The 14513-nt window shown below is 50.0% G+C and overlaps 1 protein-coding gene across 1 annotated transcript in view; it reads right to left on the reverse strand.

Moving 5' to 3' along the window:
* LOC144106327 (uncharacterized) overlaps positions 1-14063 on the reverse strand; it is a 30280-nt gene extending 16217 nt beyond the window's left edge. The window contains exon 1 of the mRNA XM_077639103.1: positions 13976-14063. Coding sequence (XP_077495229.1) covers positions 13976-14016 — 41 coding nt within the window. The 5' untranslated portion in view covers positions 14017-14063. The remainder of the gene's footprint in view (positions 1-13975) is intronic.
* Positions 14064-14513: the final 450 nt, after the last annotated feature.

Consider the following 14513-nt stretch of genomic DNA (forward strand, 5'->3'; position numbering starts at 1 on the left):
AAATGATTGGCCGAAAAGAGATGTTAGCGTCATGGTCTTCTTCTGGAAACTCTACATGCTGTCTGCACCGCCTAGACCCCTTACTTCAACTCAGTCTTCCGTCCGGCCTCTCCCGCTGTGATGCTACGCAGTTGTGTCGCGGCTGGGAGTGGCGTTTACAATGCTTACTCCCACTTAATCGCAATGGCAGACTGTGGGTGCGACGAAAGAATAGAACACCTTCTTTGTAACTGCCCTAGGTTTCAGCGTGAGCGTGCACTCCTGGCTGCAGCACTCCGCCGTTTAGATCTTCAGCCCCTTACTGAAGCCAAGATTCTGGGCCCTTGGAGTAAGCCTTCATCGCAGAGGACAGCTTTGAAGGCACTTTTCAAGTTCTTAAAGGACTCAGGACTACGTGCAAGGCTGTTATCTACCAGTGTGTGCCCTGTGTACCCTGCAAGTAATGACCAACGTACATGTGGAAAAGTGATAATCTCCCTTTGCTCTTTCTCCGTTCTATCTATTCCTCCGTTCCCCTTCCCACGTGTATGGTAGCATACCGGGCGCTGCCTAGGTAACCTCCCTGCCTTTCCGTTCGTCTTTCTCTCTCTTTCTCTCCTGTGGTAAAATTTTTACGCTGGAAGGTCTGCGCTCCTCCGCCGGCCCTACCTCCGGGGGCGGAGCTTCCTGAATCGCCGGATCTACGCGGCTTATTGGCCGGGGCCACGGTAGCTGCCTGTCGTCTGAAAGAATCTAACGAATAGCCTCGGAGCAGGGTGCGAGCATGAAAAAGTCGCTTGCAAGGGCTCGTCAAGTTTCGCGCGCGATTTCGGGTTCTGTGCTGCGCCTAGAAGTGTATTATTTGGCACATGTTTTCATGACAACGCAATGCAGTGATTGAGCTAGTTGATGTGCCCGCCTCGGAAGGTGTTCCTGAGCCCCTTTAAAGGGTCAGTTTTATTTCTTTGATAACGCTGACTCCCTGCACTTCAGCAACGCTGTGTAAGTATGCTCCGCAAGGTGTTTTTTTTTTCACCCGAAAGGCGATAGATCGCGGCTACATACAGGCGCGGCCGCGGAGTTACCGCAGTCACCCAAGAAACGCCCGCACTGCTGCGCGCCACTGTCGGCGGAGAACGGCCGCGTCGACTGGTCTACGGATTGGATTTTTTGGTTGTTCAGTTTCATTTTCAGTGATGTTTTGTCACTATGTGATGGTACAGTAACTTTGGGTATAGTCGTGTAACCTCCTTGGTGTAGTTACCCATCCATTCACGAACTAACCAATCCAAGCGGCACCTGACGGCGCAGGCAAAATGCGACAAGTCGAGGTCCAATAAGAGATGTCACTCGCCAGCCTAACGGAATTCCTTTAGCACAGCTCATAGAGCAGCAAAGAGAAAAAGAAAGCAAAAAGAACACAAAACCAAATCCAAAGCGTTCCAAAGTGCGTTGCAACACAGGGAGACATCATTTCCTAACTCTCTTTCGTGGTGTAACGATCGATCGGCGCCGGAGGAGAATTGCGGAGAGATTAGCCGATGGTGTGGCTTTATAGCCCCATCAATTGGCCATGAGCCCGTGGCGTTCGGCGTCTTCTAGGGCTCTTGTCACAACCCGGATCTATGTGTCCGAGTCGGAACTGAGCAATGCGGCCTCCCACTGGTCTGGATTCGAGAGCTGCAAACCTCGCGGATAGGAGTTTTGAGGGCAAGCCCAGAGTATGTGGAATAGAGTGGCATGTTGGCCACATAGTTGACAGGAGGGAGAGTAGACCCCAGGGTATATGCGGGCATATATCGCGGAGTTGGGGAAGGTGTTCGTTTAGAGTTGCCTCCCCGCAACCTATTGGGATTTGGTTAGAGAAATATGTGCGGGAGGATATAGAAGTCTACCTAAACGGTAGTGCATGGTTATGTCATGAAATGTAACAATACGATCTCTCGCCGTCCGAAGGACGGGCAACAACACATCCCGGTCGACGAATCCTCGGGCATGATTGTGCGCCGCCTCGTTCCCCGGATGGGATGAGTGCGCAGGGACCCAGATCATTTGGGTCGGGCGGATTTGGTCCTTGGTGGAGCGGGGGAGAGATAGGGTGATAGGGGAGACCCGGCTTTTGGCGAAATTACGAATAGCAGATTTAGAGTCGCTCAAGATGGCTTCCGCAGAGGTGGAGACCATCGCCAAGGCTTTGGCCACCACCTCGGACTCTTGAGACGATCTGACGGGAATGGAGCACGCAACCAACGGCCGTCCGCAGCATTTTACAACCGCGAGCGAAAAGCATCGCGATCGGGGTATTCGGCGCCATCGACATACACCGCTGTCCTATCTGTTAAATACTTTTTGTGCAGAGACTTAGCCCTGTCCTTGCGCAGAGCGACATGATACTCTGGGTGCACGTTTTAGGGGGAGGGGCACCAATAAGATTACTGTGCATATGGTACGGAAGCTGGACCTTGTCGGCGATGGTCGTTTCGAAGCTTATTCCAAGATTGTCGTGTATGTGACGTCCTGTGGAGGTGTGGGTGAGACGCTCGTACTGAGAAGTGAGATGAGCTTCCGAGAGCTCCGTCACAGTGTTGTAGACCCCTAATGCCAGTAGTTTATATGTGGGGGTCGGGTGGGGGAGATGAAGAACCGCCTTGTATGCCTGCCTATTAAGGCAGTCAACGCGGACCCGTTCCTGGCAGCTAAGGTAGAGGTAATGGAGGGTATATGTGAGGCGACTGATAACAAACGCCTGAACAAGAGGTCGCTGGTCAGCCTCTCGCATGCCTCTATGTTTATTAGCAATGTGACGAATTATACGAATGGCCTGCGAGACAGAGACTTCTAGAGACTGATGGATTTTTTGACGCATATTTTCTTAACGGGCCAGTGGCACTGGGCTCATTCTTGGACCGCGCGCGTTACGGCGACGAGGGCCACTTGCGCGTTCTTGATGATGATAATGAACAAAACGTTATTTCCGCTGATGCAGGAGGCCTCCTAGTCCCCGTCCCTGGCACGCAGGCCTAGGGGACGCGGGCCGGTACCTGCGCCACTAAAGACTGGCGAAGACGCACTGGTTCTTCGCGGCTTCAGCCACCAGGGGGAGCTTGCTGCTGGTCGGCGGGGACCTCCCTCTGCAGCAGGGCCTCCGAGGCTTCTCTACTTCCATTATTGTCCCCAGCGCCCGGGGATATGGGGCATTCCCAAATTATGCTATCGCCTCGCTCCGCAGGTCTTATATTTTTCGTCTTTCCTATATCGTTTCAGAATCTGCTCTAGGATGAACTTGGATGTTCTTCACGAAAGGGCGATATCATATAGGTGCTCTGTGGAATCTGAAAACTTGTGAGATCTTTTGTTTGCTTCCCTTTATTCCAATATGCGGTAAGCCTACTTCTCACTCCCAAGTTTTCCCCCCAGTAGTTCCGGCCGGCTCCAGCAGCGCCACAACATCTCGCTTTCGCCACATATCGGTGAAAGATGGCGCAAGAGCACTCATTTACGCGGGAGCACTCGGTGGCACTGGCCACTGGAATAAATGCAAGCAAAAGTCATCAAAGCAGTTTTCTGATTTCAGACTGCACCTATATAATGACGTACTTTCGTGAAGAACAACCAAGTTCATCCCAGAGCTCATTCTGAAAGTATACAGCGTCATTTTGCAGGCGGTGTATTTTTATAAGATCGTGTTACGCACGCGTGCTCCGGTTGGGGGGGGGGGGGGAGGGGGGGGGGGGGAGTACGTAATGGCAGCGCGCCCCATTGAAACACATGGAAACAAAACTTTCAGAAATATTTTCCTCGTTTCACACAGTACTCGCGGAGACGGCTGTTTGTTAATACCGTAGTAGTAATACCGCAGTAGTTGGGGAGTGCTTACAAGAAGTAGACTGAAAAAGTATGCTACGTAATTTCGACGTTACCTCTTTGAAACTCCACGATAAATGTGCGTTGTAAATCCGGATTATAGCCCTAAAGTTGTCAGCTTATCCTAAGATTAAAATCTGAAGCACTATCTGGGCCAGGTATGTACAAGAGCTCAGAAATCAAGGGTACTGCTCAGGTACGCAGTCCGCAGTTATGCAACGAGTCCCGGAGACGCGCCGCACCTACCGAGTGGCCGGCGTCACCGATCTCTTCCCCTTGAATGTGCCTGAACTACACGCAGCTCTCCGGTTTGAAGGAAGCGCTGCTGTCACCGCCACGAGCTTCGATGCCAGCTGGAATCTGGGGGAATCGAAATCGCGAGGAACTTCCGCTGCTGCGCCGGTTTTCTCGAGCGGCTCGAGCAGCGCTAAAAAACGCAACTGCCCAATCGAAGTGACGTAGTTACGTGCGCCCGGCAACTACCTGCCGAATCTCCGATGTGCACCGATTCCAAGCGGCAGTACGGTACGCGAAGTAGACGTGCCTGCGGAGCGCGTTCGTCTGCTACGAATTACGTTACAAGGAAAATGCTGAGCCATAATACGTTGCAGAATGACTGAGTCATGACTACGACGAAGAGTCATGACTTTCTTAAGTCATAGCTTGTTACGTTTCATCATTCATGGCTTTACATGTTAGCTTACATGTCTAGTGAAATCGTAGACCGGCGTACTGCCTCATCCGAATTTTGTGCCATAAACGGGCGCCTTAGCGTTTTTATGAAGGCAAAACGCTAAGGCGCTCTTGTGCTGTGTGATGTCAGTGCACGTTAAAGATCCCCAGGTGGTCGAAATTATTCCGGAGCCCTCCACTACGGCACCTCCTTCATCCCTTCCCTTACGGCACGGTTCAGGTGTCCAACGATATATCAGACAGATACTGCGTCATTTCCTTTCCCCAAAAAACCAATTATTATTATTATTATTATTACACGGCGGCGGAGCAAGAAAAGCTGCTCCAGCACATCCAGTGGAAATCGCCGTGAGAGAAGCTTGCACTTTCAGTAACACTATCACCTACGTTTACGACCTACCAGCTTGGTCACAGATTGCAGAAAATATGCGGATGCCACATCGAGCTCAGGGGCCAGATTTCGCAACTGTGACAAATACTGTCAAAAGTTATTGATAGTGACGTCAAAATGAACAAACGATTAGACGTCACCACGTGACGCAACGAGGAATCAGCTAATTACAGCAGGGCGGCGCCCCGAGAGGATTCGAGGGGCCGTCTGCTAAATTTTTTGTAAAAAGAAATAAGAAATAAGCAACGATGAAAATAAGTAATATTTTATTTTGCCAAAACATTGTGTTTAAAGTCCAAACATATTAAGCAAAACAAAAAGTGTTCGAAGTTGTGCTAATAAATTGGCTGGTGGGTAACTTTTGCTGCCGCGGGGATGCGCTGACGGCAGTAAAATGGCCGCTTTGCACGAAAGCAGCTGTTTCACGCCGTGTTATTGTTTTTTTTTGCGCGGCGTCTGGAATCGAGCTACTGTGCGGTTGACCTAAGTGCTCAGAAAAATTTGAACGAATGCAGTGAAGGCTACGTGCCTACCGAGCGAACTTGCAAGAAGCGCTTGGTACGAAATCGACGAATACAACTTGTTGAAGTCTGTGTTTTTCGCCTCTTTCGATCGATGACAAAAATTCCAAAAGGTGAGGTGTTGCAGTGTGTGATGTGTGGCTGTCTGTTTCTTTTCCCCTGTCATCTATCTTGATTTTTCCAAAGCATTCGACCGTGTCCCACATCAACGTCTTATGTTCAAACTTTCAGGTCTTCACCTTCACCCACTTGTTTTAGACTGGATTCACAATTTTCTCACAGCTCGCTCTCAGTTCACCGTAATAGGCGGACTTCCTTCAAATTCTACTTCCGTCTCCTCCGGAGTACCACAGGGGTCTGTGTTGGGTCCGCTTCTCTTCTTAATATTTATTAACGACCTCCCACACAACATCTCATCCACCATCCATCTTTTCGCAGATGACTGCCTTATCTACCGCCGTATAAATACTAAAGACGATCAAGCTGCCCTCCAAAACGATCTGAAGCTCATCGAAAATTGGTGCTCTTTGTGGATGATGGAACTGAACATTAGGAAGTGCAGTTTTATGCAAATTTCTCGGAAACGCTCCAATTTAACTTATCCTTACTCTTTATTTTCTGAGGACCTATTGCAAGTTGAATCTTATCGTTACCTTGGCATCACAATCAATAGCAAATTAACTTGGGTTGATCATATTACAAAAATCACGGCCGACGCTTCACGTACACTTGGTTTTATTAGAAGATCACTTCCCTCTTCCCCCGCTAACATACGTAAACTGGCATATGAAACTTTTGTCCGCAGTAGGCTGGAGTATGCATCCGCGATCTGGAGTCCTCATCAGTCCTACCTAATTAACATGCTCGAAGCCGTCCAGAACCGTGCAGCACGCTTCATATCGTCAACATACGACTTTCATTCCAGCGTAAGTTCCATTAAATCATCACTTGACCTCACTTCCTTAGCTCTCAGACGAAAAGTTGCGCGCCTTTGCTTGTTCCATAAGTTATACTTCAATTTCCCCTATCTCAGTGGTTCCCTCATATCTCCTCCCTTTCGTACATCGCGCCGCCTTTTTAATTCAAATAGCGTCCAACGACTTCATGGCTCCACCAATGCTTTCAACAAGTCCTTCTTTCCGACCGCAATTGAAGAATGGAACCTTCTGCCCGACTCACTAACAAATGTGCACGATGCGACAAGGTTTAAGGCGATGTTGTTAGATCACCTGGGTTGACATGTTTTTTTTTTTCTAACCTCTCGCCGACGTGTGTGGTGCTTGTGGCCTAAAGGCATTTTTTACATGCACCGTTCTAACTATTCGCGTTCCTTGCTTCTCTTTATGTTCCTATATTGCATTGTTATATTTTTGTGACCTTTGTTTTTCCACATCAACCTTGTATACGCTCCCCCCTTATGTAATACCCCGACAGGGGCCTTTAAGGGACAATAAATGATGATGATGATGATGAAACAGAAGACGACCACGAAGTGCGATTTGCTGGGAAAAATAAAGTGCTTTGCCAGCACAAGCGTATTTTATTTATATATCTGTGGCACAGAGAGGACCACCGGAACCCACCCCTTCTGCGCGGTAAGTTAGCAGGTTGCCTGCAATACCTGCCGCACGCCTTTGCTCACCGTCGGTTGTGCAATGCCGACGTGCGCCTCGCTACCAACGGCGACCTGAAAGCCGCTCATGACAAATAACCGCAGTGCACACAGCACCTGCCGCCGCACCGACAGCGCGCTCGCACGCAAACCTCCCAGTTCATCGGCGAGTTCGTCGCGTAGCCACTCCCCAGTCTGCTTCTCCAGTCGAAAAAGGCTTCGAAACAGCTCTCCCGGCAAGTCAAACGCGTCTTCGTGCGCCTTCCTTCGCCGTTGCTCGCGCCAGCGCAGCCGCCTCAGTTAAATGGCCGCGTACGCCGCCGCCATTTTCTGTCACAAACGCGACGGTCAAATTGACGGCCTCGAAACTGTCGCAAAAAACTTGTCAATTAGCGGCTGCATAATTAGGTGTGCAACGTCACCACTTCTGCCACATCCGTGACGTAATCTGCAGCCACCCATGACGCAAAATTAGCAAAATGGCCGCCGGCCACGACCGACCAATAGGAGCGAGGCTTATTGACACCTTTTTGACAAGTTTTTGACAATTTTCCTAATTGACAGTTGCGTAATCTGGCCCCAGGTTAGACACATGCCGAGCAGTGGATTAAATATTAATGACTACTGTTTGCACTCTGAACAGTTTAGTTAGGGGAGGGTGTGCTTAGTGGGATTTTTCCATTCCTGTGTCAAACGTTAAGATAAGAAAGCAAGTATATATCATGAAACTGTTTGCAACAGTGTCTAAAGGAAATGATCTTACAGCCCAATGCACTGTTCTCGGTTACCTGACACAACTGTCCCTTCAGCTCCTTTATTTCAGTTTCGTCTAATCAATCATGCGACAGCGTCACCCGTTACCGCAGCTTTCATGAGAGGTGTGAGTAGAACGTTGGACGATTCAAGAATTTGAAAAAAATGTACCACAACCCAAGGCGAAGTTTAGGCAAAATGAGTACGGACTGTCGTGACAATTTTTGCAGTAAACCATGAAAATATACGCTGAAAACCTACATCAAACAAAAACCACTCCGGCAGGGACATTAAAGCAGCCCCGCTAAGAGAAAAGACTCAACAAGGCGACGGTTACGCAGAAAAATCACCGACAAACAAAAGTGCCAGCAGGAATGTTGGCTTGCATATTGTGAAAGGCTAGGAATCCTACACACTGCCGGTGACACTCACCTATTCGCACAAATGCAGGCCAGGCTAGCGTTACTACAATACAACTTGGGCCTGCCAGACGCGGTGTGTCTGCAGCGTATGTTTCCAACAGCAGGCAACAGCTGGACAACATTGCCTTTGTCGGGAATGGGCGTGGGCAACACTGAACTTGGCTCCAGCGTCTGTTTTGGCAACATTGAACTTGTGGAGAACGGGCATGGGCAACATTGGGCTTATCTGCAGCATCTAGCAAACGGAAACAAGCTATCGGGAACGCGGTCCAGCGTGCGGCCGTTTTACGCTGGGTCGGATGATAACAAGGTAAAGGCTGCGCTGAAATGTGCGCAGATTGTGTCGCCACACACTCACTGATAAGAATTCTCCGAAATTTCCAAAATCTCCGGCAAAGCTATCCTTAACCCACACAACCGGTCCATCACAGCTCTTGCAGACATCAATCACTGCTGGTAATGGAAACAATATCCCAGGAATCAAAAGCCGTGCTTCATTCCGAAACCAAGGAAGCCCCTCATCTCCAACCTTAGACCGACCTCCCTCACATGCGTCGGGAAAAGCATGGAGTATGTAGTCCACAACCGGCTACAGATGTACCTGGACAAGGAAGACCCCCACCCACGATTATGTACGGTTTTCTCTCTCACCTACCCACCAAAAATGCCCTACTTGAACTCTAAGAAGACATCCGAGAACAAAACCGAACAAGCACCAAGGCCATACACGCCTTTGACCACAAAGGTGCATTCGACTACTTACACCACACCGCTATTCTAATAACCTGCAAGACGTCAAATGAGAAATGCGGAGCCCAGCTGTAGAACTACCTTCGAGACTTCGTCGGCGGACGCATAGCTACCCTCGAGATAGGCTCGCTCACGACAGGGCACCGTCCTATCCCCGATGCGCTTTAGCATCGCTCTAATACGCCTCCCAAAAATCCTCGAAACATACCGGGCGTAAGACACGCACTGTGCGCCGGAAACATCACCATTTCGTCCAGCATCGGCTCGGACGCTGGCACACAAAATCGCCTGCAGCAAGCTACCGAAGCAGTAGAACGATACAACGCCACATATGGCCTACGATGCTCTCCAAAGAAATCCGAATTCGTCCTCTACCCCAAAGCAACAAAAAAAAATGGAGGACGCTGCAGCTTCGCCTTTAAGAGTGGAACCGACAGCGTTTTGTAGCGCTGCCAGGTAGTCCACGGAGTGCCATCATCCATCCAGAGCGATGCCTTGCCCGTTGGACAAATCGCAGTATCTCTAGGCAGCCTCTCAAAGCAGCCCATCCGCCGCCCGAAGAGATCAAGAACGGGAAGCACTGACGCTGCTCCATGAATTGGCTGGCCGTTGTGCGTCTCCGTTTTGATTTTAGAGGAAAGGAAAGGTGCAGTAACTGTCTCACATATCGGTGAAGGAAGTTCGGAGTGAAAGAGAAAAGACAGAAAGAGAGGCCGTAATGGAGGTGTTGTGTCTCCGTTGGCGTCGCATTCGTTGACCACTACAGCACACAGACGCCGTACATCACAGGCGCTCGGACGGTGCGGGTTCCGTGACATAGCAAGGGTTGACACTCGCACAAAACATGACGCACACAGGTACGGTTGCCGCTGCCTGCCCGTCTGAAGCCTGAAGAGGGCGCACACACGCTGCCACCCGCAGGGGCGAAGCCGTCGTGTTATCACCGGCCTCCGCGTTCAGACCAGTTGAGGTCTTCAAAGATTTCGTCTGGCGGTCTTCCAAATTAGAATCCACAAGCCCTGTGCGCTGTCGGTGCACGTTAAAGAACCCCAGGTACCGAAATTACCGAAGCCCTCAACTACGGCGTCCCTGAAAGCCTGAATTGCTTTGGGATGTAGAACTCCATAAACCCAAACTCAAACTGAACACGGTCATAACACTGCCTATCGCACCTCAGCGCAAGCTATTCGCATTTACTTCATCATCATCATCATCACCACCATCATCATCATCATCATTTATTTATTTATTTACCCTTAAAGGCCTTTGCTTAGGGCATTACGAAAGGGGGGAAGCAGTCGTTACATAATACAGTGGTCAGTAACATCAACAAGAAATACAAGGTGCAGGGTTCATGTTCAATATTAGCATTATCAACATTATCAAAAGTATCAACATTAATTAAGATACAGTGGCTCAAGAACAACTTGAAGAAAGATAAACACACATGCACACAGTCAAAAACACGGCAAAATAACTCAGCCCTTGAAATGCGCTTTCATCTCTACAAAATAGATGACGCTGCTTCGCCACAGCCCATGGCAGTCCATTGAAAGGCTTTATAGAGTAGAACGCGATTGTTATCGGGTCGCGTTTCAAAATTCACATACTCATAATTACTCTTGTACGCATCAGCGCACAAAGACACTTACGGAGTCAATTAAGGACCACAACGCATTCACTAGGTCCACTTTTATTTCCGAACCAACGAACCATCGTAGCGTGTTCTGAGTGTGCAATCTGAAAGGCTCGATTCCCCCCTATATCTGCAAGATTTTTTATTTGAAGGTTCTTGTGATACGACGCCAGCAACTCCGACACCAGCATATCTGCGACACGAGCTCCTTAGCACTGTCCCATTAAAACGTACGGTACTGGTAGAGAAAGACACTGGGCTGAGGTGTCCACTGAGAATTGAGAAAGTTGCTTCGCCATTTCTTTTCCTCAAAAACCACTAATTCAGTCGCAACAACATTGCATGTCGCTCGAGGTCAGCAGCCGGAAGCCGTGACCATATGTAAAAAAATCACGGTGGGTTACACATGAAAGGGAGTTTGAGAACTGAGGACAAACTGCAAAAACACGACCTAATTCTTGATGCAAATCAACCCAGCATGGAGAATATAACGGGCGTAGTCGTGGACTTTTTAAAAGTAATTAATTGTAAGACCAAACCCAACATGTTAGCCTTCTAGAGTAGCGGCCAGAGGGTCACGAAGCAACGAGCTCTTCTGGCAGAGCTCACGATCCACCATGCATGCTGACTCCTCTTTCGCCGCCGTGTCACTGCGTCGCGGCGCACGCCTTGGTTCACAGCAGCTATTTATCCGGACAAAGCCCGGCGCGGGAAGAAGCCAAACCGTTGACCAATGAGCTCCTTGCATTCCGCAACCGCACCATACAACTATACTGTGTCGCGATGCCGCCATGCTTCGAGACAGGCAACGCCACCGTGCAGCGTCGCGCCTCCTCACCCCCCCCCCCCCCCCCGCCCTTCGATTTAAACGAAGCATAAAGGCAACAGCCTGAACTTGCAGAGCCAACTATGCCGACTCGTTGTCGATTTAACTATTCAGCGCGGCGGGAGCGTTTTATCGGCCAGCAATGATAGCCGTTGGTTAAGGATCTGAGACCATGCCGACCATGAAAGTGTCCCTGACCCGGTTACCGCCGAGCCAGGCTACGGGAACTGCAAACCACCGCGGAGCATTCCGGCCTTCTGCGGCTGCCGCGTTTCAATTCAAGCGAAACGCAAAGGCATTCGTGTGCTGCGCAGAGTTCACGTTAAAGATCCCAAGGTGGTTGAAATTATTGTGGAGCTGCCCTCCACTACCACGCTCTTTCTCTCGTTCTTCTTTCATTCCCACCTTCCTTCCTTCCCTCAACGCTCAGCTGAGGTGTCCACCAAGAAGTTACAGTTACTGGTCTTTCTCCTCCACAAAATCAATTACCAGGTCTTTGCAAAGCGGTCGACAAAGCTCCACCACGAGTAGCATTCTACGCTTAAAACGACATGGGAAGCTCGAATCGACCTCAGTAAACGCTACTGTCAGCTGAGCATGCATGGCTTCCGTATTCTTTTGGCAATCGTAAGTCAGTGCGGCGGCTTCAACACATTATTACCCGCTGACTCAGTCGCGCTATCCCGTGAAGGGTCCAATATCTTACGTGGTCACTCCGACAAATGGCGCGATCGGTGAGGAAGCGTGGTGGGCAATTGGATGCGTCACGTGATCGAGAAACAGACAGCGAGCGTTGCCTTTAGCGGCGCGCGGGCGAGCTTTCCGCGGGCGCCACTGAGACTGAGAGCAGGAGGTAAAAAGCATGAACCCGCGAGCCGAAGGTGTGAAAATTCTCTGCCAACACTGTCTCAGTGTTCGACTTAAAGTACGACAGAAAAGGGTGTTCGAGCTTGGTTTTTAAAATTCTTGCACTACGTAGAGTACAAGCCACGGGGCGTCCATGCCGCGTACGAGACCTCTAAGGCGAGCGGGAAATTTACAATACATTTTTTTTTTAAATTCCCGCTTCCGCACCTCACGGTGATGGGCGGTGCCGGGATTTAGAGCGAAATCTGGCATATGACGTCACGCTGTGCAAGTGACGTCAGACCCCGGGCGTCATTGGTTCACACCGCGCCAAATTCTTTCAAGCGTCACGCGCTACCGCGGGCGCGGCCACTCCGCGCGCCCCGGCAGCCGGCGGACGTACAAAAGGAGGGGGGGGGGGGGGGGGGGCAGAGCGCCGACGTTTTGGCGTGCGAAAAAAAAACAAACTATATCGTTTGACACCATCCGGAACCCCCTGCGACAAATGGTTCAGCATGGCCGTCTGAAGGCCCTCGGAATGCACGGTTTGGGGGCAGAAAGGTCGTCATTGCGAATCCCAAACATATTTTGGGCTTCATCTCAATCAGTAATTTTATCCTCAGGAAGCTACCAAGTCATTTGACGCCACTTCCAATATTGTGCGACAAACGGGTAGCTCCCAAATTTTATGCAAATGGTGTGGCCCCGGAGGCGGGTGGTCCCACTTCAATGGCCGCTACACTGGCATATACGTTATAACGGATAGAAAGCATAGGTATCAATTGATGCGCTACGCGCCCACTGTTGTGGTAACTATTCTGGTCAATTTGACCTGCACTGCAGACTGACGCGTCCTTAACAAAAGTAGTAAGAGCTCACGCTCTTAAAAACGCAAGCGTTGCGACCACGGAGCAGCTCAATTCGATTTGAGATCAAGTTCAAAATTCGAAGAGTTCGAGCTGCGAGCACCCACAGATTCCCCGCTGAGACTTTGGGTCGCAACGACAGAGACCATGTACTCAACGCCTAGCGGACGATCAGTCATAAGGCGGGCCACTATCTTGGCCAAGGTGACGGACTCCATGCCGAAGCTTGTCACGAGAGACGCTAGCCGATTCCATCAAACTCAAGCAGGCCTCAATAAACCTTTTTATCCACCTAGTTTTTCGAAGCTTCGCTAACACTCCAAGCTTGTGCTCGATTGTGGCCACGTATTCTTCAGTGATGAACAAAGAACCACTGCTAGATATATTCAGCCTCGCAGTGGCGTCGGCACGATGATCGCTCAAGTAAACAAAGGCGGTTGCGTGCGCGCGGTTGACGAGGGACCGCTATCTGGGCCTATGAAGCGTCTGCAGCACATCTTCGGCGTTTCCATGTTTATGACCGCGCCGCTAAACGTGACGGGTAGGGATATATTTTTGTTACTACGAGAAATTCCGTTCGGTCAGGACCAAACAGTTTGCTCGGCGACACAGTTTTGGGCACAATAAAAACGTACTATGAACACTGTGCACTCAGGTTCGAAAGAACGCTGGGAGCCGTCGCAGTCACGGCGGCATTAGGCCTAGCTACTGCCAATGCTATGCACGGTTCAAAGCTCGCAACCGTGCCCCATAACGTAAAGAAATAGCCACTGAATCACGTAAAGGTGTTGCGCGCATATTACAGTGCATAAATACCTGCTTTGAAGACGCAGAAGTGATGACCCCGAAGTTTCCATCGTGGAAATTTCTTGTCAACTGCCTCCTTACCGGCGTGCCTTCGCTCTCAAACTCCGCGTCCGCAGTGGCCTCTGGCGTCGTTGGCTGTCGCTGCTGTTCGGCTCGAGAGAGAGAGAGAGGAGGAAGAGAGGAGGAGGAGGAGGTTAGGAGAAACGGAGGAGACGAAAGACGTAGTTTTTTACAGGCATATTTTTAGCGCAACGGACGGGACGAGATACAGACAAGACGAGTATCTCGTCCCGTCCGTTGCGCTAAAAATATGCCTGTAAAATCCGAACACCAACTAGCCCAACAACTCACCCTGTTGAAAGACGTAGTAACGGCGTGTTCACGCTGTCTGTGGAGGCCACGTTGATTTCGCAGTGATCGAAAGTCCAAAAATGGAGAGAGTAGAATTTGATGGCAATAGCTCTTTTGTCGAATGTTTTGTTCCGGAGTTTGCGCATGTGAACGAATAATAATAACAATAATTGGTTTTTGGGGAAAGGAAATAGCG

Source organism: Amblyomma americanum, chromosome 10, assembly GCF_052857255.1.
Source record: "Amblyomma americanum isolate KBUSLIRL-KWMA chromosome 10, ASM5285725v1, whole genome shotgun sequence".
NCBI lineage: Eukaryota > Metazoa > Arthropoda > Arachnida > Ixodida > Ixodidae > Amblyomma > Amblyomma americanum.